The sequence below is a fragment of the Nyctereutes procyonoides genome, unplaced genomic scaffold, assembly GCF_905146905.1.
Source record: "Nyctereutes procyonoides isolate TBG_1078 unplaced genomic scaffold, NYPRO_anot_genome, whole genome shotgun sequence".
Classification (NCBI taxonomy): Eukaryota; Metazoa; Chordata; class Mammalia; order Carnivora; family Canidae; genus Nyctereutes; species Nyctereutes procyonoides.
Genome location: NW_026575121.1, coordinates 56158995 through 56186086, shown reverse-complemented (window position 1 = coordinate 56186086; position 27092 = coordinate 56158995). Strand labels below are relative to the sequence as shown.

At 42.4% G+C, this 27092-nt stretch overlaps 1 protein-coding gene across 1 annotated transcript in view; it reads left to right on the top strand.

Moving 5' to 3' along the window:
• NALF1 (NALCN channel auxiliary factor 1) overlaps positions 1 to 27092 on the top strand; it is a 622100-nt gene that overhangs the window by 576795 nt on the left and 18213 nt on the right. The window contains exon 2 of the mRNA XM_055336028.1: positions 10550 to 10721. Within this exon, the coding sequence (XP_055192003.1) occupies positions 10550 to 10721 (172 nt within the window). The remainder of the gene's footprint in view (positions 1 to 10549; positions 10722 to 27092) is intronic.

Here is a 27092-nt window from a genome sequence, read left to right as displayed (position 1 = left end):
AATAGGCAGTGGATTATGAAGTGTAGAGAAAGTTTGAATCTCCAAAACTTACCCCCAGAAGAGGGGTTTCTCCCAGCCCAGGAACAACTCACAGAAACTCCTACGGGTTGGTGTTTGTTTATACCTGATGTGGGTGGTGTGCAATAAAACAGATTCGGCTGATGAATGGGAGCAGGGGAAAGTGACCCCAATTCTCAGCCCAACTCTGCTCAATTCTGCTGTGCGGTTCTGGCCAAGTTGCTGTGATTCCTGAGCCTAGTTTTTCATACTTGTAAAGTTAGAATAATCGCACTCTTCTCACATAGCTAATGCATTGAAGACACAGCAGGAAAACCGATCGTAGTAAATAGTTATCGGCTTTCACCACTATCTTCCTCCTGCCCTCTGCTCTGCTTCTTTCACAGGCATGCCGGCCTCTACTCTCTTCCTCTCTCTGATGAGCCATGTCACTCCCTTTCAAGGACATAACCCTCCTCTGGTCCAGAACCCTCCCCTCTTTCGGTCATCAGTGACTTCTGCTTTCTCCAAATGCAAGAGCCCTGATCAGAACACGCCACCTAGCATGTCTTGCCTCGTCTCCTTTCATTTGATGACATTATTTTTGATGCCAGGAAAAATGTCCTCTAATGAAATTTTTAACCTGCCCTCCACCCCTGCTCTCAAGAGTACTTATCTCGTGTCAGGTCCATAGCCAGCTCTCAAGAAATAATTTTGGATTAACAGATAGATTGAACGATACCTTTGAAGCTCCAGTTAGCTTCTTCTGTTTCATGATAACAGGCTGTAAGTCTGTATCCTAATTGGAATTTTGTGTATTTTTGTGCTCACTCTGTGACTTTTTAAAGCTATAAATTCTAATAGGATCATGGGCACTTTTTGCTGGCAATCAGTACAGATCAGGTTTAAATAAATAGCATGTTTCAAGGGCTACTGCTCTCCCAAGGCACTGGCTTGCTCATAGTCTACAAGGGCAGTGGTCGTCTTTCCCCGTGCCTGCTCCTCACTGCTAGCAAACATTCTCGGATAAAGCAGAAAACCATACTGATAACATGATGTTGGCACTAGTTGTTGAGCATCAACTCTGATGTCAAAATCAGAAGTGCTCACCTCTGTGGAAAACATAAAGACTGGAAAGATCTCACTCAACCAAGGGACAGGGCACCTTCTTTGAGCAAAGGTAGATTATTGTTTTAATTGATATCTCTTGTGAATCTGCTACTGGTAAAGCAGGGCTGCCATTGTGCATTGTTGGTTCAGAAACATCTGGACAATACAGCAAGGAGATAGGAAATTTGGATATATACCCACAGCATTTTATATTATGGTTCTGTAATGTATACAACGATGTAAAATTATTAGAATAGAATGTTAGAAATAGTATCAGAAACAACTAGAAAATAGATAACTAACTTTATTCTTTCAGATTTTCCATATCTTACTTTGGGTACTATGACAAAGTCATGCATTAACTTTCTTCAGACCTTTTCTATGTGTGTGTTTAAATGAGACAATTAAAAGTAAGTTCCATTCTATTTAGTCTTATGAAGAAATGAATACATCTGAATTTTTTTGGTGAATTTACTGATGACTTATAGTTCTACTGAATACATTAGTATTTTCTAAATATGTTCTAGATTCCGGATTATGACACTCATTAATTTAAGTAATCATCAAGTGCTCCTGTAGTCCTACACAAGTCCTACAGAATAGGGGAAATTTGACACATTGCCACATTCACTTTCCTTCTTTATTTGGTAAATACATTATCCTTTTATATACCTAGGACTGGTTTTTGATTTTCTATCTATAGACTCACTTCTCTTTCTTCAAAAGGCTGATTTCCCACCTTTTAAACCTTTTTCAACATTCTAAACTGGCCTAAGGCATGGAACACAAAACTGAATTTATATTGAAGTGTTTGCTCACTGCTTTTTTAAAGTTGTAAATTTCTAATAAGGTCCTTGGTACTTTTACTGCAGTTCGTAGAGACCAAGTTTAAATACATGGTGTGTTTAGAGCATGATGAGACATGAAATACTGCCGCATTCCCAGGTATTAACTGGTTGATGGTCTATAAAAGGAATTTCATTTATTCCTATTCCTACAGCCATGCCCACCCATGGCTGAGACTGGGAAGTAGTCTCCATGAAAGAAATGCTTTTCTTTCCAACTTCCATAGCAGAGCTCCTGGCGTCTTTGTCACTAACATGAAAATCTGAACGTGGATCCTTAAAAGAGATCTTTCTTGACACTGAGATAGCTGTTCACTGTAAGCTTAATTCATTTACTACTAGCATCTTTATATTCATTTCTGAGCGTACAATAGAGCAGTTCAGGAAACGCATGAATTAGCATAATCTGTCTGCCAGAACTTTTTAGCCAAACTCTCGGCCAAAGCAGCAGGTCCATTTTTAAAAACAAGTAAAGAATAAACTCTGCCCTCTGAGGCTCTGCAGGCCTTCCTGAACCCTGCTCGTTCCACCACACCCGGCCACCCTTTGTGTGGGAGCCCTGACTGCTTGTATCCCAACCCCCATTGTGTCTCAGGACCTAAACACGGCCAGCTGTTTGGAGAGTGAGGTCCAATCCATGAAGTAGTCTTTCCAAATCTTATTTTTAAAGGATTTCCTTGGCCTGCAATAGAAGAGTTAGTTAATCAGTTCAAAGGGATCCATAGGATTCACTGTCTTGGAAGCTCATCAAGGTTCTGGTTTGAGCCTCTATTCTGTACAGGGGTCCAGAGCCAGTGGGACTGGCTCATACTAACCACATCACAAGACAGAGCTGTGAAGACCTGAGGGCCATGGGATAAATTTCCAATGAGAATCTGAGGAAGGGACAACCCAGGGCTCTGAGACACGAAAATGCACAAGTGTCCCTAGCAGGGAAGGCAGACAAGAAAGGAACTTTGGGTTCAGGGCAAACCTATAGAGACAGTTCATTTCAGTTCCTGAGACGTGCATTAGGCTTACAGATGGGGCCACACAGGGTGGTAGGAACCAGCTGGGCTAAGGGATCTCAGGTAGAACGGGTTGAAGAGCATGGCTGCAGGACCACGAGGGCATGGCAAGTTTAGTGAGCCCACAGGTCTCCCTCCATGGCTAGAGAGTAGAGTGATGAAGGGCACAGAGAGAAATGAGCACCAGTGCCAGGCAAGCAAAAGTCACGATGCTCTGGGCCCATTAAGGACTTCCACCTTCTTCCTGAGTACTGTACAGAGGCCTGGAGTGATTTCAAGTGGCACAATGAAATAATCACATCAATTGTGGAAAGATTACTCAAGCTCAGCGTGGAGAGCAGCATGGAGGAGGAGTCCATGCCTGAAGTCACCCAGTGAGGTCTGTGGATGTGTCCATGTGGCAGTCGAGTGATGGTGACAGCTGGGGTGGTGGGGGAGTGATGGTGGTGATAGGAATCAGAAGGTGTGAGTAGATCTCAGAGATGTTTAGGAGGTGGACTTGGAGGTCAAACGGCTGTGGGAGGGAGCAAAAGGAGGCGTCAGGTGTGACCCCCAGCTTTCTCACTCTTGACTCTCCCTGAAGGGAAGACGCCAAATTCCACTGTGGGACCCACAACGATTAAGAGGATTGAAGACTGACACAGAAACATGTCAGGGACCAGCAACCAGATGCTTGAGAGAGAGAGAGAGAAAGGTACTTTGCAAACCAAGATTTTAACTTCACTGTTTTACAGATGACCACTGAATCACCATGGGACTGGATGATTGCCCTGAAAGTTTAGAACAGAAGCCTGAGTAACACCAACATTTTGGGGGAATGGCCAGGGACAGCAGTGACAGCAGAGACACTGGCACAGACGGGGGGATGCAACAGGGAGTGGATAGCCGGAGTCCCACGGATGTAGCAAGAAGGAGCTCAATCAGTAGCGTTCAATACTGCCAAGAAGTCACGTAAGAAAACAATCGATTTTAGCAGCTGGGTTTATCATCAGAGAGGCCAAGTTGCTTAAAAAAACAGCCTCTGTGGAGTGGTTGGGGCTGATGCCAAGTCAAGGAAAAGAAGTTGAGGCAAGCAAACTGGGGGCAAAGCCAGGCAGGTGTAAATGAGGGAGAAAGGGGAAGGAGAAACCAGGTTGGCTTTGTATCATTTGGATAGCTCTGAAGACGGGGACAAATTCTCTGCTTGTTTAGGATGGAGCGTTCTCTATTTATGAAAGTTCCATAAAGTGGGATTTTTTTTTTTTTTGTCATCTGCAGCATCTCATGTATATCCACAGACCTTCGCAATAGAACCCCAGTTGGCAGACTGGCCCAGCTGGCCTCACCCCCTTTACTGACCGGCCTCTCTTCCTGTGTGGAGTGAGCCCAGGTGCTAGCATGGTAGTGAGCGTGCTTCAGGTGGACTTCAAAATGTAGGGCAGCGCCAGGAAGCTAGGGGAGTTCTGAAGTTCAGGGGAATAGACCAAGTGAATAACAAGATCCCGAAGTGGGTCACAGACAGAAACGAAGACATCTGCATCTTATTTAGGAAACAGAGCCAAGACATAGCCCAGAAGACAAGGTGAGCTGACATTGGAGGATCAAGGAGCCTGGCGCTCAGTACACTGCCCATCTCTTAATGTATTCTGCAGAAGCCTTAGCTCATCATTAGGCAGAGGTTTGTTTTCTTGTTTCCCTCTTAGAATACATCAGCATTTCTGATTTCTGGGTGCAGTGTGCTTTAACGAGACACAGACACAAATAAAAAAGAAAGCCGACATTCAGACACAGGAACGTGAGCATTCATTTTGGCTTCTACCTGCATTTACAATTGCAACAGCATGCGGCATGCATCAAAGTGCACTAGCCCGAGGCACTTGCTTTAGCAGACTATTGCTTACATAACCAGTTATTTCACCCTCACACACTCAAAACTTGGCCACTAATGCATTAGACCTAACAGGGAAGGATCTAATAAAATGTATCAACACATGTTATAAATGTAGAAAGAATCCGTCCTTGCTAATACTTGGAGAAATAGGGAAGCGACCTCCTAGTAGAAGATGACAGCCATTTTCCATACCTGACATTTTTCTTAAATGATAAAATATTGTAACCAACGTGATTTTTTTTTCAGTAGGTCAATGTATAGTTGCAATATAAATCTCTATCTAACTCTGAATCATTGATACAGATTTGGGGGACGAAGGCAAGCATATTTAAAAGAAATGAGAATCCCAGTTTCTATTAGAATCATATTACTCTTATGTTTTTGAAAGGCTCCCCACAAGATTAGTCATATCCAAATGGAATGTCCAGAGCCAAAAGAAGTAATAAGAACCGGACATGGTAGATGCTAATGGTCATTTATAACCGCAATCCTGTTGACCATGATTATTTAGGACACCATGTATAACTTCTAAGGAACAAAATGGTGACTGTTTTAGGGTCACCCTGCTATCCACATAAGGCATTCCCTTCTGGAGCCCTATAGCTTAACATCCCCTGACTGCCCATTGTACCTCTTGGGATTCTCAGCTCAACCATGCTTGTGCCATTACACCCCAACACTGCTGAATACTGAAAATTATCTTTAAGACACATCATTCTTCATTGTGAGTTATGAGATGAGTTCTGTAGACCAGGCTCCCTTGGATTGCCCCTCCTCTCCTCTCTCTTTGCTGTCCTTATTCACAGCTTCAAATAGGCCTGTGTGTCCCAAGGATAGGCATGCAGAGAAGACCCAGAAGTCAGCCTGGAGGGCAGGTGGGGTGGCTCATGACAGCCCACTGTGTGCAATTACAAGGGAAATCTTCCAAAGTGCAGTCCTGAAATGAGATGACTTGGGGGCGGGAGGAGTGGCAGGAAGGATGTTAGGAGTGAATGATGCCTTCCGAATAACATGGCACATTATTAAAACAACAGCCTGGAAGCCAGGTTGCCATCAACTGCGATCATTCGAGGCCCTGATGTCCACTTTAAAATGAAAGGCTCAGCAGGACCACTGCCAGGACCTCTCCATCTGGAACACCCTGCCTCAGTGACTCCAGAGATGCACACCTGTTCAGGTGGCGACCACTTCCCGCATCCTCCAGGGGAGCTCCAGCTGCCAGAGTTCCCAGTGAAAACAGTGCTGGTCCGGCTGTGGAGACCTGAACTCCATTTGTTTGCTACTATAAATTCTCTGTACTTGTTATTTTATTTGTAAAATATTTCCCAAACACATCTTGAAGTTTTCCCCAGGAAACAAATAGCAAGTGAGAATATGGTTTGGGGAAAAGAGAGAATATCATGATCCTGATATTCAGTAAAAATGACATTCTTCTTTAGGCCATTTTTATCCCTTAGTCTGTTGCTTCTGTAGACTATAACTTGAGAATATTCCCTATTAGCTGTATGATGGGCAGCTGTCAAGCAAACATTCTGTACAGTCAGTGGTCATTTGCAGAGTGGAGGTGAGCACACAGGTGGAGGGATCCTTTGAGAAGTCCTTCATGAGCAGGGTCACCTGGCAAACATTGCTGTCCAGACACAAGAGTCCCTGCCCTCGGGGAGGGGTGTGGGTGAACATAGTTCACCCATGAGTTTATCGACTTACACATTGCATTGTTTCCTTCTCAATTTATTGTTCAGCATCATATAACCATCTGTACCATTGAGTGACACCTAGCAAAGCAATTACCTAATACTTCTCTTGAGAGGAGAAAGTGAAGCCATCATAAGAAAAGACTCCTGACCTTCTTCATACGGTAGTTTTCATGAAAAAAAGACAGCTGTATTTATTGTCATTGTGTGCTTTTGTTTGAAAATCCGTTAGTACTTTTAAAAATTAATCATCTGGTTTCTTTAGCTTTGTGCCACTGAAAACCATCCAACTTTCTCAGACTCCCTTCCTCAGAACAGTCTAAAAGGGTGTTAGAAAGTATCTCAGAGCCATTCACTTCTGACACTGTCTTACTGAGAAGCCTCCTCACAGTGCATTGGCACAAGCTCTCAGGATCTCCCAGGAGAGCCTGTTTTATTCTGATACATCTCTTCTGGCAAGAAAGCTCTTCATGCCGCACCATCATGTACCTGTCTCCTCTCCCTTTTGTCTTTAGCCTCTGAGTTCACATTTAAAAAGCTCTTGGCTTCAGTACATGGCAGTCATTCCCTCCAAGTCAACAGTAAAGGCCTCACCTTTCTTTTTCTGCTCAGAAATCTTTCCCTGATTAGGACACCTGGGTGGCTCAGTAGTTTAACATCTCCCTTTGGCTCAGGTCCTGATCTCGGGGTCCTGGGATCAAGTCCTGCATCAGGCTCCTGCAGGGAGCCTGTTTCTTTCTCTGCCTATGTCTCTGCCTCTCTCTCTGTGTCTCTCCTGAATAAATAAAATTTTTAAGAAAAAAAAAAAACTTTCCCTAATTGCTTTCTGATATATCAAATCCCCAGCACTAAAATTTTAGAAGATGTTTAAGGTGCAGATGAGGAATCTTCCATTGCATTTTAAAAGTCTTGGAGTTAGTGCATAAGAATTGATGATGTGTTGAAACCTGGCCGGAGAGGTTGTTATTATGCCGTGGAAGGTCCAGAGTCCTGAACACTTTCATCCAGAGTTACTACCTGATATTTATAAAAACTGCTTTCATTACTTACTAGGCCTTTAAGTGAAAAATCTGAGAAGGAAATATGGCTGAAATAGCATTTAAGGAACCAGAATAAAAATGGATCCATTCCAGTTGCATGAAGCCGATTGCAAAGAGAATGTGGATATTTCAGGACGGTCTCCAATCTGTGATACCCCATTGTCTACAAGAGGGGACAGAGTCCTGCCCATGATGGGGTTACCAGGACCAGGATGCGACTTGCTGTTCAAAAACCACTTTAATTTGAAAAATTGGTGCAAAAGCAAAGTAGGAGGCAAAATAGGAAGTGCACAGTCTGGCCCATGCATTACATGCAACTTTCTGGAATTACAGAGCAGTATTCCCCAAAAGCAAAGGCGTAACTCTACTTTTTACAACCCAGAAGTACACAGAATGTGAGCATTCCTCAAAACAGAACTTTACTGTTGGAACTGTATACATATTCCTACCCCTAGAACCGAGAAAAGGAAATTAGAACCAGGAATTGCAAGACAGAAATCCCATTCTTAGATTATATCATAAATGTCCTCTATAGTATTATATATTGTGTCGGATTGCACGATTACCAATGGTATTTTGAAAAACAATTTGCAACTGCCCCCAATTACAGCTGAAGAACCATTCACTTTTCTTTCTTCTGAAATGCATACTTCTAGCATGGTGGCACTGCCCTCACCTGCCACTTCTGTCCTGATGGCCCACATTCACACACTTAAACCTGTTGTTTCCACATTGAAATTTAAGAAATCTTAGGGGTTCCCTCAGCTATTGTATTATTTCCTAATGTATGCTATTATCTTTTTTTTTTTAAACTTTTTTTTTAAAATTTTTATTTATTTATGATAGTCACAGAGAGAGAGAGAGGCAGAGACACAGGCAGAAGGAGAAGCAGGCTCCACGCACCGGGAGCCGGACGTGGGATTCGATCCCGGGTCTCCAGGATCGCGCCCTGGGCCAAAGGCAGGCGCCAAACCGCTGCGCCACCCAGGGATCCCTGTATGCTATTATCTTAAGACCTATTTGGGGGATCCCTGGGTGGCTCAGCGGTTTGGTGCCTGCATTTGGCCCAGGGCACGATCCTGGAGTCCCGGGATCGAGTCCCGAGTTGGGCTCCCAGCATGGAGCCTGCTTCTCCCTCTGCCTGTGTCTCTGTCTCTCTGTCTGTCTCTCTCTCTCTCTCTATCACGAATAAAAAAATAAAAATTAAAAAAATTTAAAAAAAGATCTATTCAAAAGACCTATGGGAGTACAAATTATTTGTATATTTTCCTATCAAGTTTTAAAGAGTTATAAGCCTTTATAAATAAATTACTTTCAAGGTGGGGGCGCTTGGGTGGCTCTGTTGGTTGGACATCCAACTCCTGATTGCAGTTAAGGTCTTGATCTCAGGGTCGTGAGTTTGAGTTCAGGCCCCTCTGTTGGGCTCCACATTGGGCATGGAGCCTACTTAAAATAAATAATTAGATACATAAATACATAAATAAATAACTGAGGACAGCAAATTAATTACTCTTAGCCTATATCTGAATTTCACATGCATCCCCTTATACCCCCACCAAAGCACCTTTGATCAAAGAATTGAGTTTCATGTTCATCAAACTAATGCAAAGTTATGAATAAAATTGCAACACCAAACAGACATTGGCCAGGCAAATGCAATTTGGTGCTGATGTCAGATTGATTCAACTCCCTTGTGATTTTATAAATTCTTCTTAAAAAACATTTCCAGATTAAACATAGCATAATTCTGAAAATGCAGGATTTGGAATCCTATGGAGAGTGAGTTTGAATTCTGGATTTTTCATTTACTCCCATTCCTAATTATTATTTGTATGCAAAGCACAACTCATAGTTACCTTCCAAGGGTGTGCAGAGAATTACCTGGAGGAAAAAGTACAGAACGTGCTTAGAACAGAGTATGAAGTTAGTAAATACTAAGTGCTGTTCTCGCTCTTACTGTCAAATGTTGATGACTTCGTAGTGTACGTTTAACTGTAAACCAGTCACGTTTCTAGATAAAGCTGAGTTCACAAAATCTTCCCTGAATGTTACTAACCCTGGAAATAGACAAACAGCCACCATCGGTGCCTGGAATCTGGGAACGACCTGAGTCATAGTGATCCGTACTGTACATGGGTATTTTTGTCCTTGTTTTATTTGGATTTAGGTGCAGCTTGATTCCTTATGGTAGAAAAAGGTATTGGTTCCATATTTATTTTCCTAAATATCTATTAAAAACAAAGAGATAAATGAAGTCATAAGCATTTCACATTTTATCAAATTAACTAAATCCTTAACCCATATTCATGTGGATCTTACGCTATCTCAAAGGTCCAAATTGTGGTTTTGAAGAGGTTTCACTCCGAAACACATCGAGGCATGTTAGGTCTGCACCAGGCTGCTTGTTTCCGGGCTTTGGGACGATGAGGTTTTTAATGCACTTGATGTGAGTCATAAATGTAAATGCCCACTGCTACTTGTTCTAGGGCTCTGGAGCTGAAGCTGGTGCTGGCAGGCTTTGTCTGCGCCGCCTGTTGGCCCCGTTGGCAGAGGACTCAGCGCCATCTAGTGTCCCCTGGAAGCCCAGCTAGAGGGATTTCCTATTCAGGACTGAGTGGCCGCCGGGCACCCTGCAGTCAGTGCCTACAGACCACACACTGGTTATTTGCTTTCTGTATCACTGGGTTTTGAAGCTTCCGGTTCTGATGAACTCCACTGTTTTTCAAGCGAGTTCCATCAACTCCAAAGCCACGTTACCTTTTGCATTCTCTGAGAAGCTCACTCCATAACGTTTTGCCCTATTGCAGACTTTCGTTGCTACGTTGTTATCACTTGCAGCTGGCATTGTGTAAAACAGCTTTCTGGAAATGAGAGTTTCCTTATGATCCACTTGGCACCACAGCATGCTTCTCACAGTACAGCATGTCCTGTATCAGAGACAGAACTCTTGTCATCCCTCCCGATTTTTGATTCTTCTCTTTTTCAGATTGTCTACAAAGCCTGGCTCTGTTCCCAGTACTTTGAAGTCGCTCAGTTTAACTGCAGAAAGACAATTCCTTGCAAGCAATACTGTTTGGAGGTTCAGACGAGGTGTCCGTTTATATTGCCCGACAATGATGAAGTCATCTACGGGGGACTCTCAAGTTTCATCTGTACAGGTACAGTGCAGGGCAGGGTCTGCCACACAGCCTCTCCTGGCGGTTTGCTTCCCTAGGTGACGTTGCTTTGCTTTGTTGTTTCCTTCTATGGATGTAACCTTGAAGATGTGCCTGGCAGGTTTCCTTGCTTTCCTCAGAGATGCCCTGAAAGAACGTGGTTAGGAAAGGTCACATTATGTCTAGAGTGCCTGTGACCCATAAGCATTAATTTTGCAAAGGAGTAATTCTGAGGGGAAAATGTTATAGCAATCATGAGATATGCTTAAATCTGACTTAGAGAATGCTGCGTGCATCTTTGTGTTACATAAGAACAGATGATGTGACAAGGCCAGTAAAATTATGCATCTTCTTCACATTAGACTATTTTCCTGAGAAGTTTTACATTACTTTATCTTAAATAATCAAGATCATAAAGAACTGTCTACCTAAGGTATTCATGTGTGCGTTAGAGATGCACAATAAAGGTTCAATACACTTTTATCTTATAGTCCCCCTTAACAATGTTTGCTTCTTTCAGCAAATGACTCAGACTGGGCCAAACACTAATATCAGCCTTCAATTTCTGGATACTTACAAGCTTTACATAAGTTAGACAAAAATAAGATATAAAGAATAAGAGCAAATTATTTTTGAAAAAAATAAATGGTGAGTAGACAAGTGAGAATAAGACACTTTGCCATGATGATGTGATAATCAGAGTTGTTGCTCTACATTATCTCAGTACAAAAAGTGTTATGCGTGTCCTTGTCACTGGATGACTTCAGTTGCAGCAGGGTTAATTTTCAAGGTTTAAGGATAAAATGCTACCATAAACATCAAGAAATATGAAAGGCTCCTTCATGTATTAGATTTTATGAACCAGCCCCAAAACAGGGTACCAAGGGATCCCTGGGTGGCGCAGCGGTTTGGCGCCTGCCTTTGGCCCAGGGCGCGATCCTGGAGACCCGGGATCGAATCCCACGTCGGGCTCCCAGTGCATGGAGCCTGCTTCTCCCTCTGCCTGTGTCTCTGCCTCTCTCTCTCTCTGTGACTATCATAAATAAATAAAAATTAAAAAAAAAACAGGGTACCATGTTGAGATGCTCAACATGAGAGTTTATCAAATTAGTTCTAGCTCACATATTCATATAACTATGCATTAGCCGTACTGTCCTAAGTGATAGGATATCAAGAGACAGTTGAACAAATTACTCCCCTAAGAACTGGATGCTTTAAGAACTGGATGATTATTTCCTGTGCTGCCCAGCCTTGTGAGAAGAACATCTCAGTGAAGGCTACGAGACATGGGCTTTTGTCTTATTGCTATTAAATAGATTCTTTCCCAGCCATCAGGTAGCTCCTCATTAGTAAATTAGTAGTAACAGATACCCCTTAAGCACGTTTGCTATGAGGATTTTGGATAAGGGAGAAGCACAAGATACATCAGCAATAGGCAATAGTCATTATATGTAAGAAAGTGATTTGTAGAATGTAAATGGATTTACTAATCATCTTTGTTATTCACTGATTGAATGCAGAAACCATTTCTCCAGCTCCTCTCTTGTGGGAAGACAGAGCAAGAAGGAGAGAGAGAGAGAGAGAGAATGAAAGGGGAAGGAGGAAGGAAGGAAAGAGGGGAGGAAGGAGGAGAGAAGGAAGGAAATAAATTGGTATCATCTCCCTTTGAATTTGAGCCAAAATTAATCAGACACAGGCTATTAATTTACTTGACATCCACATAAAACTTTCCATAAGTTGTCATCAAGATAAAGTCTTCAGTTCTTGACTCTGTGGGCAATCAGGTTGTCTGTGATGTTAGGACTTCAGAGAACCTTGTGGGATTTTATATAAAGGTTGTCTGTTCATTCACATGCATATCGATTTTTTTTTTTCCTAGAGAAGGTCAGTAGTTTTCACCAGGTTCTCAAAGTAGACAACAACCTCAAAAACCTCAAATGAAGGATGGATGGTTGTCTTTCTCTTCTCCTGTTCCTGGTCTTTGATCTGCATGTGTGGATCTGATATAGGTTTGAATATTCACCCCTCTTCCTTGTACACTTTCAAGGCCATCAGAAAGCTGAAGATAAGATGCAGTCTCTTTTCCACATAACATGGGCAGAAAGTCCACCATATATGTTTTTGAACTGGGGTATAGTTGATTAGCATTACATTAGTTTCAGGTGTACAGTACAGTGATTTGACAAGTTTATAAGTTATGCTCTGCTCACCACAAGAGTAGCTGCCATCTGTCACCCTAAACACTATTACAATATCCCTGGCTATATTTCTACCCCTCGTTCCTGTGACTTATTAATTTTATAATTGGAAGTCTGTACGTCCCACTCACCTTTACCCATTTTGTTCATCCCTCACACCTTTTCCCTCTGGCAACCATCAGTTTATTCTCTGTATTTATGGGTCTGTTTCTGGTTTTGTTTGTTTCTTTGGTTGGTTGGTTGGTTTTGCAGATTCCACATCTAAGTGAAGTCAAATGGTATTTATCTCCTACCTTATAATCTTAATTGTCTTTGAGTTTTGAAAATTCAGCTTTTTTATAGCCATGGCTACATCATTACAGAAAACAGGAGAAAGGGAGGTGTGTCACTGGGTGGGTCCAGAGAAAATGCCATGGAGCCTAGAAGATTTTCGAGAGGGATCCCTGGGTGGCGCAGTGGTTTGGCGCCTGTCTTTGGCCCGGGGCGTGATCCTGGAGACCCGGGATCGAATCCCACGTCGGGCTCCCGGGGCATGGAGCCTGCTTCTCCCTCTGCCTGTGTCTCTGCCTCTCTCTCTCTCTCTCTCTGTGACTGTCATAAATAAATTTAAAAAAAAATTTTTTTTTTAAATTAAAAAAAAAAAAGATTTTCGAGAGAATCCCATCCCTGAATACCCAGAACCTAACTCTTCATTCACCACTCTCACTTCGGCTCCTGTTCCTTTCATTACTCAACTTCTCAGGATCCCTGGGTGGCTCAGCGGTTTAGCACCTGCCTTTGGCCCAGGAGTCCTGGGAGTCGCAGGATCAAGTCCCACATCAGACTCCCTGCATGGAGCTTGCCTCTCCTTCTGCCTGTGTCTCTGCCTCTCTCTCTCTCTCTCTCTCTCTCTCTCTCTCTCTCTTTCTCTCTCTCTCTGTCTCTCATGAATAAATAAATAAAATCTCAAAAAAAAGAAAACATTGCTCAACTTCTAAAAATGTGCAGAATAAAATCTGAAGGCATCTTATCCTGAAGTTCTACAAAATTTTCTGACAGAAACAATACTGACCCTCAGATTGAGCTTCTTTTCTAAGGTGTGACCCAGGTCTTCTTGAAGAATTCTCTCTCTTGATAACTAGCAGTCACCATTCCCCCTTCAGAGGTCCCTTGAATTTTGCTGCTGGACCTGAATGAGAGAGATGTTTCTCCTGATGCCACTCACTTGCTGGCTTTTCTCCACTAATGACGGTTCCAAACAAGACCCCAGAACAGCATCCTTCTGGGATGATGTTGGCCCAGAGAATAGCTCCCAAGCAAGAACCACTTGGTCAAAGCTATGGAGCCAAGAGTAAGACTTTTGTAGGTATAGTATTTATTCTCCAACACTGTCACACAATTTTTGGCAGCTCATCTCTTACAGACGGACATGAAGATCCAAATAACTCACCTTTTAGATGGAGTGAATGTGACTCATGTCAGATGCCTTATTCATTTTGAACGAAATGTCTTCAGTACTCAGGCAGGATTTGACTAAATACAGGAAAGAAATAGGAATATATTTTTTTTTTTTTTGCTAGTTTCCCACTTGGCTTCAGTTAACCTAAGGCCACCTTGGAAGGCTGGCCCACAGTGACTTTTCATGTTCATGAGTGGTGTTGGACTTCTTCCTTATTGAAATAGGTAGGATGACAATCACTAAACACAGTTTTATGAAAAGAAAATAACTAATAGGTTGGTCTTAATCTTGCCTCAGTAATTCCTCATTTTTGTTTTAATTTAATAAGTTTTTTCCATTCTGTATTGTGAAAAATATAATCATTTATCATCAAGAATTGAATGAGTAGATGGAGTGTCCTTAAATTCCACATACTTAATTATGGAGGTTTCCTTACTATTGGAAATATATCCAATTCACATATTCCAGAAGAATAAAGATATCCTCTAGATTCAACCTCAGAAAAAGTGCTCAAAAAGCACATTCCTACATATGGCTTGTTGCCAGATGCTGTCCGAGGGAGCATCAATTTTGTTCAAGGTTCTTCTGCATGGTAACAAACAAGTGGTGTGATGATGGCTTTTCCTTAGAGTCATCTGCATCCCGCCTTTTCGGGAGGTGGGGTTCTAGGACACCCAGTTCTTCCTCTCATAGGTGGTATTATTACTGACTATTATAGACACTCAGGATTCCTGTCATCTGCCCAAAAAGGGCATCTCAGCTCTTGGGTTCCGTTTTGGTGACAGTTATTAGAGTTAGTGTTTAGGGCATCGTTGTTTATGACATTTGCATTGCTTACCCACCTCCTAAATTTGAATGTTTTAAATTTTTATGTTTCGATCACCTGCTACTTCATGTATCTATGATCCTTAGTAAGCCCATCAGTTACGAAAAAACCCAAAACATCCGAGAACGCATGTCTACTGCTACTCAGTGTCTTTGACTAAGGATGTTACAGAAGGTCTTGGCCAAATGTTCTAACCACAAATGTAGATGACAGGAAGAGTGCCTCCGTATATGTTTAATTTTGATTCTGTTTTAGGAGATAAAGGAAAGACACTTTGCCTGAGATCACTCTTGGGTTTGTTTGTTTGTTTGTTTTCCTGCTAAAGAATAAAATGGACACATTACTGAAGGGGTATTTGAAAAATTAATTGGGCAGAACTTCTGATGTGCTGTCAGGGTGAAACCTGTCTTTGATGTTAGGCATTATTGAGCTAAAACTTTCCAAGGTGGGTTCTGTTCTTGAGCTCAGTTCGCATAATGCACTGCTATTTTAGAAACTCCGTTTTTTTCATCTTCAAAGCGCAGGGGTGGAGTCGTTGGTAGATTCTAGATGTCAACCCATCACTGTGGTAATTATGTGGATTTCCCCCTGCAGCCTCCCCCGCCTTGTTCTAGATTCCCCGGGAGGAATCCCTGATTGCTTACCTGTAACAGTGAACCAACATTAAGAAAACAGAAGTAGCAGAGGATCCAGACTGTGGGTGCCATGGTAACAAACATTATGAAAATTGCCATTTGATTGATAGATAAAACAGAGCCGACAAGATTTGCTGCTCTATTTTTCATAAATTATTGGAAGAAAAAAAGTAAAGTTGGTCTGCTGGGGGTTACTGACAACGGAGATAAAACATATTTTTAGAAATCTGTGTAAATTCTGCATTTCATTTTTCAGGGCTGTGACAAGAATAGGGTTATGTTTCTGTCTCTGGGGGAACGCAGTGGGCTGCTGTTGGTGGTGACGGTGACAGGGCTGATTAGAAGTGATGGAGGACGGCCGCCCCCTGGTGGCGCCGCTGCGCCACTGCAGCAGGACGTGGTCCCTGCTGGCGAGAGGGGGAAACGTCCCCTGGGAGAAGAAGATGGGAGGAAATACTTTGATATGCCTATTGTTCAAATCAGGGAGGAATTTTTCTTAATGTCTCATGTCTCATAATTCACATGAAAGCATTCATAACTGGGAAGTATTATCTCCAAAATCCAGTTCTGACATGACTAGAACTGATAAAGACTATTTTTTTTTGAATGCTATAAAAGATTTTCCCATTAAAGGACAGTTTTAGTGGAAAAACCAGCTGCCCATAGATTTTCTTTTGTACACCTATGCTGTTTTAGATTTCTGCATTTTCCTCAGTGTGTGAATATATTTCACTGTTTTCTAGAACGTGGTGCAAGAGGAGTTCTGAGAATAGAATGACCAAGGGACACTTTTTTATAGTGACATTTACTGTCAAGCACCTTCTAATAAATACATAAAAAATAAGACCAAGAGAAATTTGAGAGGAGATGGCATGACTAGAATAGAATAAGGAAATATGAAATTGGGTTATTTAAAAAAAAAGTAGAATGGAGTATCTTTGTGTATTGGGGACATCTTCTTCCATTAAAACATTGTGCTTTCTGAAGTTTATTTGACTTCATATATCCCGATCTGAGTTCAGGTCTTCATCCTCAAGACTGCCTTTCCCAAATTCCCCTCCGACATACTCCCAACAGCTCAGGTTTGCCTTGAACAAAAGGATAATGCAGGGAATAGGCGCCGAATGGCAGTTCGGAGTCTGGATTATGCCCCCAAATGTGAATTTTGGAGAGCCACACCTTCTAGAAGGTTTCCATGCCCTTGTCCCTCCAAGAGGCTCACAGAATCTGGAGTTTAACGGGGACCATCTCTGGTCCATCGTGGTACTTGCAGAAGGTCAAAGTGCCATCATCATTCCAGAGCAGAAGGAAGAGTCCAGGCTCATTCATGTTTGGGCAGCAAGATACTTGATACCTGAATGATCCCAAGAAGAAATGTGGAGAAATTCATCTAGTTCTGGCTTTGCCGATAACAGTGATCAAACCCTTCATAAGCCTGCTCCCTGAGACAAAGTTTGGGGGAATTCTAAGAGAACTCAAGTTGACCTTCATGATCCACCTGATGGAACAGGAGAACTGGAAGGGGTTAGACCAAGGGAAGTTGAGGCAACCAGGCCTGGAACCAGCCCCAAGAAGGGTGCAACCTGGATCGCGTTGAGCTTGGAGCTTGCCACTCCAGAGAAACATCAAGGGCTGAGCCTCATCAGGTAAGTGAGCCCTGCAGATGGACCAAGCAGAAAGCTGGCCTCTTCGATGCCACCTAGGGAGGATATGAGTGACATTGGCTCACGGTTGCCCATTGCCTTGCAGGGCAGGTCACCTTTCCTGTATCTGCCAGCTATGTCTGGTCTTCTCTGAACCACCCAGGATGGACAACCACCCTCTGCTCAAGCCAGAACTGCTGAATGCTACCGTCACCCAGGGGCAGTGCCAGGGACCGGGATGGCGAGAGGGTTAGTCTGAACCGAGGTGGAAGTTGAATGAAAACGTCAGCGATTTTCTCTAGAGTGAGAAGGGGGATGACATACACGTCCTCATGCAAGTTCCCCAGAACTTTGTGTGACTCATTAAATTCAAAAGTGCTTACAACTGGCATGGTAGCGGTGAAGGCAGTAAGGCAAGGGAACGATGCTAATTCTGGAATTTCCATTAAGAAGGGCTGGGCAAAGACGGATCTCCCAGAACAGGTGAAGTCTTACTTAATGAAGTAGTGTACCTGGTTTGCCTGCAATTCAGTGTCTCTGAATCATCTACATCCTCCTTGTAGCTGCTCTGAATCCTGAACTGCTTTAGACATTGCAGGTACCTGACAAGATTATAGAGTCAGCCAGTTTTAGAACCAGCTTGAATTACAGAAGCCATGTGGTCTGTTGTTGCTTTAACAGAAGATGATACAGAGCCTCCCCCCCAACACATACACCCCCTTAACGAATGCTGTTATTCCAGAAAAAAGGAATAGACCCACATTCCCTGGCTGGAAGACCAGTGTTTGTCTTACTAGCACGAGGGGAAATGACCAGTCAATCCATCCTGAGATGAGCCTGTAGGCAGTTGTTTCCTTCCCATATAGCATCTGGAGGACACGGGTCTGTGGGTGAGAGGACCAGCCACAGCTGGGGCCTGGGTAACACGTGTTCAGCACTTCAGCACACACGTTCTCTTTCACGACACCACGTGTTGCATTAAAAATGAGTGTGATGAGTATTCTCTGCCCAGCCCATTTTTTTTCTGGTTGAAGGAAAGAGACCTGTCAAGCTCTGTTCTCTGGGAAATGCACTTGGATGAGTTAGCAAGGTTTTTAGGTTGCATACGTACAGAGATACACACGTGTTAGTGCAAAGGGTCACGACAAAGATCCGAAGTCTCTAAAATGTTGGTGTAAATAATATTGTCAATCTAAATGGCCTTCCTCTACTTTGTGTTTGTTCATATGTTTGGGTCCCCTAAAGAAGTAATGCATTGCATAAACTTTAGAAAGGAAAATGAACCAATTTTTCTCAATTTTAAACTCTTGTGGGGTTTTTCTTTTTCTTTTTCTTTTTTTTTTTTTTTTTTTTTTTTTTTTGATGGTTTGGCTTGGAATTACCAGATGAGATGTATCAGGTAGTCATAATGAATACTCTTTTAGAAAAAGAATATTAGAACATGTTGTCAATGGGCATGTTCTTCAAATTAGTAGAATTTAGAAACTCAGTTTTTACACCCATGATGCAGTCATCGTTCAAAATAATTTTTAAAATTTTCTTTGAAAATAATTTTCATAGGGGTGCCTTAGTGGCTCAGTCAGGGGGTAGATGTCTGCCTTCAGCTCAGGTCGTGATCCTGGAGTCCTGGGCTAGAGCCCCGTGTTGGGCTCCCTGCTCAGCTGGGAGTCTGCTTCTCCCTTTCCCTCTGCCCCTTCTCCTGACTCATGCTCTCTCTGTCTCTCAAATACATAAATAAAATCTTTAAAAAGAAAATAATTTTCACAGTCTACAGCATCCTCTTTAGGCTTTAGGAGATTTATCTGAATGTGTGTATACACATGCACATGTATACAGACATATAGCCATATATGTATAAGTAATTTGTACATACAAGTCACATATACAATTTAAATATGCATATAATGAAAAGAGCTAAATTTCACAAGTAATGCAGATAATTATAAAAGGAAATATGTTTAAAAACTGAAAATCAGTTTTTAAGCATGGCTTTAAAATTAGCTTTAAAGCCAATTCCAAAAACAGGAGTGAATCCAATTTAGGGAAGACAGCACTGATGGAATTAATGTTTAACCTCCCTAAAGGAAAGCCTGAAAATACAGAGCCCAGTTGAGAATAAAACTTCTAGGATGCTATTTAAGACGATTTTTAAAAAGATTTTATTTATTTATTCATTAGAGACAGAAAGAGAGACACAGAGGCAGAGAAGAAGCAGGCTCCTCGCAGGGAGCCCGATGTGGGACTCGATCCCAGGACCCCGGAATCACACCCTGAGCCAAAGGCAGATGTTCAACCTCCTGAGCCACCCAGGCATACTAAGACAGTGATTTTATTGCCTTTATTACCCTATTGGTGCTACTACTTTCCAGTCCCAAAGGTGCCATATTGTCTCTTCATTAACCGGCCGATGCCATCCAAAGTCAAGCAGGGAGTCTGATAACACTGGCTTCACCATGACACTTGCTCCCTCTGGTGAGTGTAGGGTTCTGGGTACTCTCCATTAGCATTCCCTCCTGACTGAACATTTCATCATCAGAGGGGAAAGAAAGCTTTGTTGGGTTGAGTTGGAACATCTGCCATGATTCAGTCTTTCTTTGTGTATGTGGCCTCAGAAAGCCCCAGAAAGTCCAGCTTCCTCTTTCACCTTTGAAGACAAACATTGCAAGGGAAATTAAAATAATTTCAACCACAAGAGAAATAATGGTCCCGAGATAGTGTCTATTTCATACTGCAGCATAAATTCTTACAGACATCATTTACTCATTAAATGTAGAGTCCTATTTTGAACGTGCAAAGCCAAAGATTGTTGAGTCTGATCTCTTCCAAGGTCTCATATTATGTGCACATGAGTAGATAAAGTCAATATCTTTGCCCAACATACCACATTGTAAAGGCCAGTTTTGGGCAGCCCGGGTGGCTCAGCGGTTTAGCGCCACCTTCAGCCCAGGGCCTGATCCTGGGGTCCTGGGATCGAGTCCCGCATCAGGCTCCCTGCATGGAGGCTGCTTCTCCCTCTGCCTGTGTCTCTGCCTCTCTCTCTCTCTCTGTCTGTCATGAATAAATAAAATCTTTAAAAAAATAAAAATAAAGGCCAGTTTTCAGGATTTGGTTACAAAGCCACACTAGGTTTCACTAGCTGTCATTTCTCCTACAGTGATCATTCTCTGTGCCAGCACAGTGGGTAGACCTGTGCACTGCATCATGTCCCACTCACCCCACCACTCTTCCATCTCTTGGTTTGACAATAGGGTTGCTGCCCATTGTATCCATGAATAGGAGTAAAACCATATGACTGTGCTTATGTCACTGAGACTAAGGAAGCTATGACATAGGCTTGAAATAAATACATTGTATTTACTTATTTTTGAATTTGTAATACATGCACATGGCACAATGTTTGAAAGATATTGAGGAGTGGAAATGAAGCCAAGTCTATCCCCACTCCAACCGACAACACAGTTGTTGGCTAGAAATTTATCAAATTCCAACCCGTTCCAAATCGATGGCATTTAGGTGATTTCTAATTTGTTATTAAATCCAGTTTGGCAAGGGCTGTTTTTGTTGCCTTGTCATTCCTCCACTTGTGAGGTTATCTGTAGGGTAGATGCTGTAGCAAGAGGTGGAGGTGGGCTTGTTGGGTCAGAGGGTTCTAGGCAATTAGCATTTGGAAGAAACTCATCATGTGGCCCATTCAGGGCAAGGATCATCCCTTTCTCAAAGTCCTCATGCCTTTAGGTGGTCCCTAAACTCCTGCACAGGGTTAGATTTGACCCCTGTAACCCACGGTGCCCTGCCAGCCTCACTTGCCATCCCTTCTCCTGTGGAGTCCAGCCCTCCCAATGCCATCCAGCATGAGTATTCCCCATGCTGGGCACACCCTTCTTCATGCTTTCACTTGGCTAACCCTTGGGTATTTGTCATTCTCTTAGGAGGCTCCTGACACTCCACGTTGGGGCTGAATGTATTTGTGCCCACAGCACCCGTGCCCCCATCTTGTAACCCTGCTGTGCTGCAGGGCACTTCACCATGCAGGACGGGCCCATCCTTCCCACCCGACAGTGAACCAAATGGGGGCCAGAACTTAACACTGCTTCTGGAAGTGTCACCAAGGGCTAACAAAAGTCCCTGACATAGTGCTTAGTAAGCAACTACGTAATGGATGAATTAATGGGTGACAGCCCAAAGGGCTCAATGGTGGTCCCTATTGTAAGCCAATAGGGTGAGGGAAGCACCTTGGGAAGTCCTGAGAGCCGGCAGGTGCCTTCTGCCTGTATCCCTCTTCCCGACATCATGAGGACTCACACAAAAGGGGGCTGACAGTTAGATGCACTTTAACAAAATATTTCCCCTGTGGAGACAAAAGAAAGTCAGCATTTCACTTTAAAGCCATCTGTTCCCTCCTGTTCCATCCCCCACTGCATGCATTATGAAAATTCGTGTTGAATGGAGTTCACACCATCCTCCTGCAGCTTCCTTACTCAGTGCAGCCAGAAGCATTGGGATTTTACAAAAGCCTAGTAATAAATGATGTGACGTCTCACCTTATGGGATTTACATATTAAATGCCCCCCACTTGCCACCAAACTGAATGTCATAATTCTGTCCTCAGCCCCCTAAATTCATGGGTTGACGTCCTAGCCCCCAGGTCCTCAAAATGTGATCTTATTTGAAAGTGGGGTCTTTATGGAGATAATCACGTTAAAGTAAGGTCATTCACCTGGGCCCTCATCCAATATTGGCTAATGTACGTAAGATTTTGCTGGGCCTGCCATAACAAAATGCCACCGACTGGGTGGTTTAAGCAACAGAAATTAATTTCCTCATAGTCCCGGAGGCTGAAAGTCCAAAATCAAAGAGCTGGTGGGTTTGGCTTCACCAAAGCTACTGCTTGTGCCACTTTTTGTGGTGTCTTCACATTTTCTTCCCTTTGTATATACTCCTGGCATCTTTCTGTGTGTCCAAATGTCCTCCTTCTATTAGGACATCAGATTAGAACCCTTCCCCCTCCAAGACCTCATTTTAAATTAACCCCTCTTTAAAGGATCCATCTCTAAATAGGACCACATTTTGAGTTACTGGAACTTAGGGCTTCAACATAACAATTTTAGGGCATACAGTTTGTCCCACAAGAACAGGCTCATAAAATAGGAAAAGTTGGACAACAGAGAGAAGATGCTGTGGAGAGGCACAGGGAAGATGATGGTCTTCAAACCAACTAACCAACACCCTGACCTCAGACTTCTGGTGCCCAGAACCATAAAAGCAGACATTCCTGTTATTCAACTCTCCCTCTGTGGCATGGTGTCATGGCAGCCCCAAGCAATGCCTAGCAATTTTGGAGTAAAGCAGACAAATTCAGTATTGTTTGTTTAAGAATAGAATAATGTGTAAGTCTTATATGAAGACAAATTTTGCGTACTTCAAAAGTTCTGGAGGATTAGAGGAGAGGAAGCAATAAAAAGGAATTATAAAGGCAATGAGGTAGCTCAGCAGAGATGATTTAAAGGATAATACTTATGTAGGGAGAGTAATAATGAAGAAGAGAGAGCACTAACCATTACAGATCATCTTTAATTGTAAAATAAATTATTTTGGTAAATTTCATGGATCTTCTTCTGAAGGAGTTTAGAACCACAGCTTGCAATGTCGTCGTGTGTGCTGTGTCCACATTTTCATGGTCCAACCATTAGCAGATTTTTAAGCCTGGATCCAAAAACCCTTCATCTCAGATAACTGCTGTTAGAGAATTTTTGTTTTAGAGAAATCTAGCCACTCTCTGTACTTTCTGTTCAATATTGCTGTGAACCTAAAACTGTTCTAAAAAATAAAGTCAATTGTAAAAGGGGGGAGGGAAAAACTCAAGCCAAATAAACTTTCCATCTCTAGGTAAATTGTCTTCTATTTGAAAATGTGATTGTTCTAATCACTTCTAACCTACTCTTGCGTTGGAAGGAAATATATAACAGTTTTATTAAATTGGTGGACAGCTTTCAAATTCTAAATCTTAATCCTTTCAAAAAGAATGGTTTACATCTATGTTCATTGCTGTTATTCTTTTCAAAAAGAGATAACTTTTGAAAAACTTGAAGAAATTTCCATCTAGGAAAAAAATCACATTTATTAAAAAATTGCGAGCTCCATCAATTAGCACGAACAGAAGCAAACCTAATCATGGAACTAGGGGACCCCCTGTGTGAAATCATGAAGTCTCCTGGCTGAAAAGACCCCGTCTATCACCCAGCACCTTGGTGGGTCTCACGCTGTCTCCAAGGACCGTCCCTTGGACTGAGGGAAAGCTGAAGTGTCACTGGGAACTGGTTCAGTAATCACTCAGAAGTGTCTGCAGGGTGAAGAAGCAGGTAATGCCTTGCTTGACTCATATTTGTCCAACACAGTAGCTCAGTGATTAAACCTGGGAGATAAGAACACTGAAGAGTAGGGAAATTAGGAAGCCTTCCCAAGTTTCCATGGAAGCCACAGGAGAAGCCATAAGAGAAGCCACAGAAGAAGCCACGGCATCTGACTTCCTGCCTAGCACAGCACTGGCTCTCACTCACTGGTCCTTTTCACCAGGACTTTACTTTGTAACTTCCATAGCTGATCTTCTCTTACTGTGAGTTTCTTACCACGCACTGGACTCCAGAGGGTCTTGAGCTCTTCTGGTTTTTATTGTAAAATGCTTGCTATGCTAGAGAGATTTGTCCGAGGATAAATGTGGTGAATTTATGTGTAAATTTTAATGTGTAAAATTATATTCTTGGGGGTGCTGGGTGGCTCAGCTGGTTAGGTGTCTGACTCTTGGTTTCTGCTCAGGTCATGAACTCAGGGTCCTGAGACCACCCTGGGCATGGAGTCTGCTTAAGATTCTCTCTCTCCCTCTGCCTCTCTCTCTCTTTCAAATAAATAAATCTTTTTTTTAAAAATCATATTCTTTCTTCTCCATATTTTACCTCCTGAAAAGCATGTTCTATGTCTTTTCTTCCTAAGTATGTTTTTTTTTTACATTTTCATGCATTCAACAAAAATTTCCTAAAGACCCATTGCATTAATTTTCTATTACTACTCTGACAAACTGTCACAAATGTAGTGTTTAGAGGCTTAAAACAAAGCAAATATATTATCTCACAGTTCTGACGTCACAATGTGGACACAGATCTCATCAGGCTAAAATCAAGATGTCCAAAGGCTTTGTTCTTTCTAGAGGCCTGAGAAGAAGATTCAATTCCTGTTCATTCTGAATGTTGGAAGAATTAATTTCCTTGCTGTTGTCAGACCAAGTCCCTCTTTCTTGCTGGATGTCTGCTAGGATAACTCCCAGCTTCTAGAAGTTACTCACATTCCTTGGCTTGTGGTGCCCCTTCTCCATGCTCAAAGTCAGCAACGGTGGAGAAGGTTCACCCATCACATCTCTCTTACCCACAATTTGGACGGATACAGCAGTGATAAAAATTAAGCTATGAATCCCTTTCTATTTTAAGAGCTCATGTGATTAGATTAGTCTCATTTGGATAATCTCCCTGTTTTAAGGTTGGCTAATGAGCAATCTTAATTCCATCTGCATCCCTAATTCCTTTTTGCCATGTAAGATATTCATGTTCTGGGATTCAGATGTGGACACCTCTGGGGGACATCACTTTGCATACACATATTATCGAGCATTATGCCAGATGCTGGTGATAGAAAGATTAATAGATGTGGTTCATAACCTAAGAAACACATGTTCATTTGTAGAAGTGAACAAATTAAATGAAGGCTGGACTGGTGCTATTATATGTAAAGTATGAACAAAGTACAGAGGAGGAAGGGCATATTCACTAGTTCTCCATAATTTTTCTTTTAAGTATGGAGAAAGTTATTATCACAAATGCACAGACATGAGAAGGGGATACAAACTAGTTTTTCCCAGTTTAAACAGGTTATTTCCTAAGCAAAGATAAAATCCAAGAAGATTTAATTCATTGCTTCCAGGCTACCTTCCTGTGTCACTATCACTACTATTGCAATTACTACTATTGCAGTAGGACTCCTACTGGCCACTAAACATGAGTGGGGACCTGGGCAAGACATTCAGCTGAGCACCTAAGATACACCATCTCAGGGATCCCTGGGTGGCGCAGCGGTTTGGCGCCTGCCTTTGGCCCAGGGCGCAAACCTGGAGACCTGGGATCGAATCCCACGTCGGCTCCCAGTGCATGGAGCCTGCTTCTCCCTCTGCCTATGTCTCTGCCTCTCTCTCTCTCTCTCTCTCTCTCTGTGACTATCATAAATAAATAAAAATTTTAAAAAAAGATACACCATCTCATTAAATCCTCACAATGTCTCTATGAGGACATTATGTGTTGGTGACTCTTGCAAGTGGCAGAAACCTAACTGAAACTTACTTAAGCAAAATGAGAATTCATTGTTTATATAATTGAAAAGTCCTGAGATAAACTTCAGAGCGTCTTATATATCATTCATTAGGTGGATGAGAGAGAGAGAGAGAGAGAGAGATAATACATAGATAGATAATAGACAAACATAGATACAGTGAGATATATAGATATATGATCTATATATAGGTACACATGGAGAGATTAAGTATTTATGTGGATCAATCACTATTTCTAGCTCCAACACTCATTTTGCTTTTTCTCCCCAGCTCTGAGCTCAGCTTTTCTCTCTGCTAATTGAGTTTACCAACAGCGACAGATGTATAACCTCTTGGTTTAGAAACCACAGCTGGAAGAGACCACCCCATTCCCAGTATTTCTGCAGAAGTCCTGCATTGGAGTAGATAGCCATAACTTAGGGTCCCATGACCACACTTGAGCAGTCACGGTGGTGTGGGCCAGTCAGGTGACCCCTGGGCCCTCCTGCGTGGGGAAGAGGACAACCAGCCTCACCTGCACTGCATCCATCCAGTGGAAGAAGACTGTTTCCTAAAATAAAATCCCTATGCTCTGCTCAGGGGAGAAAGGCACATTCCCTAAACTGCGGGTGTACCTGGAGACATGCCCCTGCCACCAAGGAGATCAAGGAAGCATGCGTGACTCTCTGAGGGAGCTGTACTGGTAAGTGCTTTGGCAGAGCCCAGGGCAGCCTCATCCCAGACACTGTGCTCACAGTGGTGTGCCAACTACATTACAGAAACGAGGCATCTCCTTGACAAATCTAACTAGAAAAAAAAAATAAGCTTAATCATTTTAAAACGTTTTGGTGAGTCCACATGAGCAAAAAGGAGGTAAGAAAAGAAAAACCAGCATCTATCACCAAGAGGAAAATACCATTTTATACCATGAATAGGGCTTCGAATTATTAAATACTCTTCCATAGCATAATTTACTGTTTGAGTGATAATACAGTATATGAGCATAATGTAACTTACTAAGTGTTTTACTGAATGCAGGACTATAGAAGACATGCTGCTATGAACACGTATGCACACTTATTTCCACACACTTCAGATTTAGTTCCCTAAATGCACTGAAGTGGGCTTGGTGGGTAAAAGGGCACACAAAAGTTTAACCTTTGATATTTATTGCTGAAAACTCAGAAAGTTCAATGATAACATAGATTTCCCCAGCAGTGCGTTATACTTCTTGTTTGTGGGCATAGTTTGTCATAAGGAATATGCCCCCTTGTTCTAAGTGAA